General features: G+C 41.5%; 1 protein-coding gene across 2 annotated transcripts in view; it reads right to left on the reverse strand.

The window, feature by feature from the left end:
- The window catches only part of vwc2l (von Willebrand factor C domain containing 2 like), a 32,845-nt gene extending 28,802 nt beyond the window's left edge, over positions 1–4,043 (reverse strand). Inside the window, exons 1-2 of one of the 2 annotated variants that reach the window (XM_008403874.3) lie at positions 2,204–4,043; positions 684–1,228 (exon numbers count right to left, since the gene is read on the reverse strand). In XM_008403874.3, the coding sequence (XP_008402096.1) occupies positions 684–1,109 (426 nt within the window). In that variant the 5' untranslated portion in view covers positions 1,110–1,228; positions 2,204–4,043. Of the gene's footprint in view, positions 1–683; positions 1,229–1,902 lie in introns of both variants that reach the window. The other variant, XM_008403870.3, reaches the window with a different exon arrangement.
- Between the last annotated feature and the right edge of the window lie 2,718 nt (positions 4,044–6,761).

A 6,761-nucleotide genomic window follows, 5' to 3' on the forward strand; every position in this document is an offset into this window, starting at 1 on the left:
CAAAAATATACCATAGAAGAAAAATGTTTTCATCCTCTTTTTATTTATTTATTTTATTTTAAAACCAAAAAAATGGAAATAAAATGTTCTATTGTGGATTTTTATAACAAATGAAAAGCTTATTATTTTTCTAAACAGTCATGCAACTTTTGCAGCTCTAAGCAAATTTCATTTAGCTGGATCATGGGTGAAAATTCCTCTTTGGATGGGAAAGATTGAAAATCCCTAGCCTACATTATTGCACGAAGAGCTTTGTTGGAGGCCTGCACCCTTCAATAGAAACAGTTTTATGTGAGGGTCGGGATAATGTGCCTCAAAGGCAACAAGTTCTCTGAATTCCCCAAGACTCGAATCCCACTGAGCAACTGAAGGATGTCCTGGTCAAACAAGATCAAGCCATGAAGCCTCTGCCTCTCAGCTTACAAGACTTACAACATCTGCTAGTTAATATCTCGGTGTCATGTATCATAATAAATCTTCAAGGGGTCATTAGAGTCCATGCATCAATGAGTCAGAGTTGGAGACAGGTGGCCACAATGTTATGCCAGATCCGTGTATCTACTTTACATAAGTTATTTAAATCAACGCAAACAAAATGCATCCAGGTTCTGTGCTTGGAATTGCAACAGTTTTACCTTGTGGCTTTGTACAAGGACACACACACTCAAACAATAATGGCCTACCTTGAATTCTTCCAGGATTTTATACGTTTTCCCTCGGTACTCGCAAAAGTTTTTAACCTCCTTGCACTCGGGGCAGCATCCATTGTGCTCTACTTTCGTGCACTTCGGGTGCAGTTTCGGGCACTCGGGCTGGTCGCACACGGGCCCGTCCTCCGTGCACACGCACGGGCAGTTTGAGTGTCCCGGATAGAAACGCTCCCCGAGCTTGTACACGAACCCGCTGTCGTCGACGCACCCCTTCCCCCTGTAGTCGTCAAAGACGATGTTATCCGCGGCGGTCCGCTCTGCCTCGTCGGCGACGTAATCCTCGGGGTTGCCAACCGTGGCCGGAGACGCGACGCTCAGGGCCAGGAGGAGAAACAGGAGGAGGACGGAGGCGGCCGAGAGGAGAGGGCCCATCCTTCCCCGCGGCGTTAACATCCACATTCAACACGACTGCGCGGATGTCATCTCTAAGCTCCGGGGATTCTCTCCGGATCCGACCAGGTCTTTATCATTGCTATCATCGTTATCACTGCTGTCATCGTGTATCCGAAAGAGGTGTTCTGCAGTGGAATGACAAAGAAATTTAATAAATAAATAAATAAATACATAGATAATAATCATGGCATGGGGTGGTGATTTCACTGCTGCTATTTTGCGCATTCTCACAACCCTGTCTCACCTTGCGATGTACTTTTTTTTTTTTTTTTTTTTTTTTTTCTTTTTCCCTGCAACAAGTTTTATCAAAGAGATGATTTTACACGATGAAAGGCAGTTTCGTTTCGGTTGTCTGGCAGCGTTTGCTGTTCAACAGGTTTGTTATATAGTGCAGCAGCAGATGTAGGTCCAAGAGCAGCAACAGAACAACAAGAGTGTGGTATTCATTACTGAGGTGGGTGGAGTGTTTTTATTTTCCACATTTTGAAAAGGTCGACCAATTTGAGGTTAAAAACATGGAGAACTTTATATAAAGGACCATAAACAACAGGTAGTTTCATTTGTCACATTTAAAATGTATTTGCTCGTGTTAGCTTGAATAGTAAACTAAATCAGCACTGCTAGGCATGCAGCTATACATTTTTAAAAATCCACCACCCTCTTTATTTATTTATTTAGTTTTTTTTTTTTATAAAGAAGCAGTAAAACTATCCATGTGCATTTAGAGCTTCGTGTTTTACAATGCCAGATGGATTTCAGGGACAGCAGTGGCGCACTTTAAACGATAAGGCAAACTCACCGTGGCTAAAAATAATAATAATAATCTTGATATCCTCTTTGTGTGAAGCCAAGAAAATCCAGAGCACGGATTGCTGGAACAGATCTCAGATAGCCGCCTTGCCCATTGGAAACTTCACTCTCATCCACGCATTAGATTCACAAGGCTCCCCGAAACACTATTGTTCCCCTCCTTCCTCGTGGATTATGGGTTTGAAAGCAAGTAGTGATCAGCCTTTTTTTTCTTCGCTCTTTCCAAATGCAAAGACGGTGACATTCACGAAAAAGTAGGTCTGTGTCATCATTACCCTCATCCGACTCACCTTTCTGAGACAATATCGCAGTTCACGTCCAACAGCATGCGGCACAGACGCACAGAGCTACACACACACAAAAAAAAACTGCTTAAAATCCTCCGTATAGCGCTCCCTGAGAATCCAGAGTATAGTCAGTATATCCAAATGATGCAGGTTGGTCAGCGGCTGTCGGTCTCGTTGCGTATATATGCGAGCGTACATCCAGCGGTTGCATTGTAAAACACAAATCCACTATGACTTAGACGAAAGATTATGCAAAAAAAATGGGGAGCGGGGAGCAAAGCACTTCTGAATGAAGGCAGTCATTAGAGGATTTTGCAGTTGAGGTTTGCATTAATCGCCAGTAGGCGAGTCTGAGGAGGGAGCGCTCCCGACTTTCAGAACCTTGGAGAGCGACCGTCTCCTGCGTCCTGCTCTGAGCAGAACAGAGCGCCCCCCAGCTCCGCTCCGTCCACCTCCTGTGTCACCCACAGTCACAACACTCACATCTCACAACCACAGAAAAAAAAACTACCACTACATTTCTGGGGGATCGCCTTGCCAAAAACACGAAGCTAAAAAAAATAAAATAAAATAAAAAAGTCAGATAATAATAATACTAATAAAAAAGTGAGATTTCAACCGGTAGATTGAGCAGGTATAGGCTACAGTTTGCGGATGCGTGTTAGTTCACTATTGCTTCTGTGAACTGGTGCGCCTCGGTGCATGCTTGTCTCATAATGAGGTACTAACTACACATATGTCTTTGTACACGCACTTGTGTGCATCTCTGCTCCTGTCTTCACACATGACCTGCAGCATGTTCCCCTGAGTCACCCATAATTTGCAGCACATTTTCACGGCGACCTATTTGTATTCTGCCGTGCATCACACAGAGGGGAGTCAGACTTTCTCTGCCCCCACAGCAAAAGAAGAAAAAAAATACAGTAAGATTCTGCGGCAATGTGGGCTTTGTTTTACAGAAGCTAACCCATAGGGGCCACTGCCTAACTGCGTTCAGCCCAAACACATGACTGAGAGAGAGAGAGAGAAAGAGAGAGAGAAAGCCCAGAGCACCATCAGTTAATTAAATATTCCTATGAGAAATCATGAATATTTAACTACTCCAAATATGTGGCTCAAAACGCCTCACAGGAGGGGGAACCTGCACAGCAAAAAGTATTCTGACTCCATACCGTGCCTGACAAAAGTTTTCACACCTTTTGAACTTTTCACCTTTTAGCCACGTTACAACCTCAAACTTTAATATTGTATCAGTTTTACTGGGATTTTAAACACACACGAGTATAAAAAGTAGAAAGAAAATTACAAAAAAAAAGACAAAAATGAAAACAGCAGGGGACATATGGGTTAACACTCTTACTTCCATACTGCTAAACAAGCAAAGAAATATTCTGTAGACCAAATTGTCTAAAGAAGTCACTTGTTTAAGATAAATAGCATGTACTTGCGTGTAACTTTATTGTTTGTTTAAAAGTTTATTTCTATTAATCAGGGAAGAAGACAAGAAGCCCAATGTAGTAGCTCTGAAACATTTGCACAGATCAACAGCAACTAAGATGGGAAAATCTATTAAGAACAACTATTAGACCATTCCAAGAACCTGACCTTTATGAAAGACCAGCAAGAAGAAAAGTATGATTTAAAAACTGATGTCCACAAAAGCTAAAATGAAATAAAATAACTGAGCCTGACCTATTTTGCGAAGAAGACTGGGAAAAGAATCACATCTGTTGATGTGCAAAGGTGGTAGAGATGTAACCTAAAAGATCCGATCTTGATTTGTGTTCACTACTTTTCTTCCCAAATAAATACATTGAACTGTATGTTTGCAACATGACTAAATGTGAACTGAGATCAATGAGAATGAATACTGCTTCTAGACATTATTACGTTCAATTGTCACAGAGTAAATAATAATCAGAAAGAACAAATGAAAATCACTGGAAATGTTAAATTCTAGTTTGGGCAGATGCAAATCAGTTGGATGTCTTAAATATGTACTTCCTGTGTTTAAATAACTTTCTTCTCATCTGTATTTGAGTCTGAGCTGCAGAAAGCGAGTCTACCCCCTGTTAATGTTACTTAAGTACATGGCCCATTAGCTTCAGGCTTGGCAATACGCAACATCCAAATAAAACTCTTTCTAAAGAGTGTTGAAATAGCCAACTTCTGTCAGTGCAGCTCTTCATAATATTTCCTAATGATAGGGAAGCAAAAGGCTTGAAAATGATTCATAATATACACTGTCTACGATTGCAATGATTAGATCAAGTAACAGCTTCTGGGCGCTGCACTCAGTCACTCAGGCTGTGAGACGGCGCGGGCGGATCCATTGACAGGGATTGTGCGAGGTTAGTTATCTCTAAAATGTTGGCAGGTCTTTGAAATGCAGATAACGGCAAAGCTGCGATCACAAAAAAAAAAACCTGTGGCAGGTGGGAACTTGTCAAACTCAAGGTAACAAGGGCAAAGTGGATAAGAACTGTGACAGCAGAACCGTTTAACAGGCAAACGCGCAAGGACCAATTGAGGGGCACAATTAACTTTTCCCTCGTTCCAAAAGCAGGAAAGGGGAAGGCAATGCTTAATATGATTCTTTTGATTATATCTTCTGATAATTATTATTTTTTTCAAATCAATTTATATTTGGCTTCACTAAATCTGTGTGAAGGCAGTATATCCCTGACTATATTTAGCCTTTTTCTAATTCAGGCATTTATTTATTTATTTTTTTTTGGAATAGAGGTTCGAATTTGGAGTCATGCTAGAGCTACATGGGCCTGAACATAAGTAAAAAAAAGTGCAAGCAACTCCAAATAATAAATTTTTTTGTTCTTTAACAATGTCAAAGGCATCCACTATTATCCAGAATGCAACAACATACTATGCAGCATGTAATACACCATGTCCTTAACTATGCAGAGCAATACCTCTTCCCTCCTGTATTCTCTGTACAGAGACATCTTGTGTGTTGACCTGGTTCTAAAGAGAAAAAAAAAGAAAAAAAGGGAACACTTATGGCTTGGGAAGCCTGTCATCTTCTTTCCTCTCACCTCCCTTTTGCAATAGAGCCACCACAATTGTGTGTATATATATCATTTATTAAATCTGACATTGCACTTGGGTAAATGTTGGATCCTAATGTGAGATGTGTTGTCTGAGACAGCCGGCCAGCCACTTCAGCACGCCATGGTCCATTAGGCCTTCACTCTGACTCACGCAAAACATGGAGTGGCTAATACAAAGCATCAGCAGAACCGAGAAATGTACCAAGGCAGCCACTTCTACCAGCACACAACCTGTGTTGTAACTGCTGGCTGAGAAGGCGAAAGTCTTGCTGGTGTGACATGGCTTTCCTGTGAGATTTTCTTGAGCGGCATAACAGAGTTGTTTACATCTTGGGCTTATTTAATGTGAAGCAAACAAGTGCCAGCAAACAAGAATAGGTTCCAATTCAATCAGCTAATGGAAAGGCAGCTCTTTACCCCCCCCCCCCCACTGCCACCTCCTGCCTGCCACCATCTCAGTTCTCCCAAAGCAACACATTCAGTACACTCTGAGTATGTACCGAGCAGTATAATGGTTTAGCCATTAGGGCCACATTTAAAGCCCGCCAGCAGGTCCCAGGCATTATATTTGGATGTGGCCATTCATGCTAACTTATTAAGCTGAATACATGGGAGGGAGGAAGCTGAGCGAGAAAGTGTGAGAGCGGAAAACACACAAGTAGGAACTAGCAGCAGGGGGAGAAAACCTAAGATGAATCAAGGCTGTGGCGCCTAGCATCTATATTTTCCCCTTTGCGAAGAAATAAGAGCTGTGCGTGAGAATGTTGAGGCTTTTTTGATTAAGGTCTCAGTTGGAAATGTAATCCTTAAAAATGTAATGAATGTGACATGTAACAATTCAGTGGGTTTTATGTTTAATGGCTCAAAACTGATGATAGGAGTAAAATTGGACTTTTAAAAATGTAATCCATGGATAGAGCTCCTGCAATCCCCAGACGATTAAACTGAATAACAATACAAATCCACATCTTTCTCTGATCCACACATTAGCTCAAAAAGTGTCTCCCGGAGCGCGAGTCGTAAATCAGTGTAGTCACCTTATTATCATGAAAATATTAGCTCACATATCAGCTTCCCCACCTCTCTCACATACCTAAAGATTATTAGTATGCACAATAATAGTATTATTGAATAACTGGCAGTAAGATTTGAAAAAGAAGCTGCAGCTGAATTATGTTGTGTCCGAAGTGGCCCAGGAATGTTTAAAACGAATTAGATTCGAGATCCCCAGTTACTTGAATACTATGTGCTGTATGAATTGCACGCTATGAGGCTTTCAGGTTGAGTCTGAGAGTGCATCTCGTCCCTCATTGTTTCACTGCATCCCCTTTACCCCCGTAGTCCTATAAACCACATCCTATATTACACACCGCGCTGATTCAGACACTAAAATAGTCCTACCATGGCAAGGACGAAGAGACTCATTGGCTTTTGGGGATGAGATAGCTCTGTGGCAATGGTGGATTAGGGAGAAAATGCATGTGCTGGTTTCA

This window comes from Poecilia reticulata, chromosome 2, assembly GCF_904066995.2.
Source record: "Poecilia reticulata chromosome 2, P_reticulata-male-v2, whole genome shotgun sequence".
Taxonomy (NCBI): domain Eukaryota; kingdom Metazoa; phylum Chordata; class Actinopteri; order Cyprinodontiformes; family Poeciliidae; genus Poecilia; species Poecilia reticulata.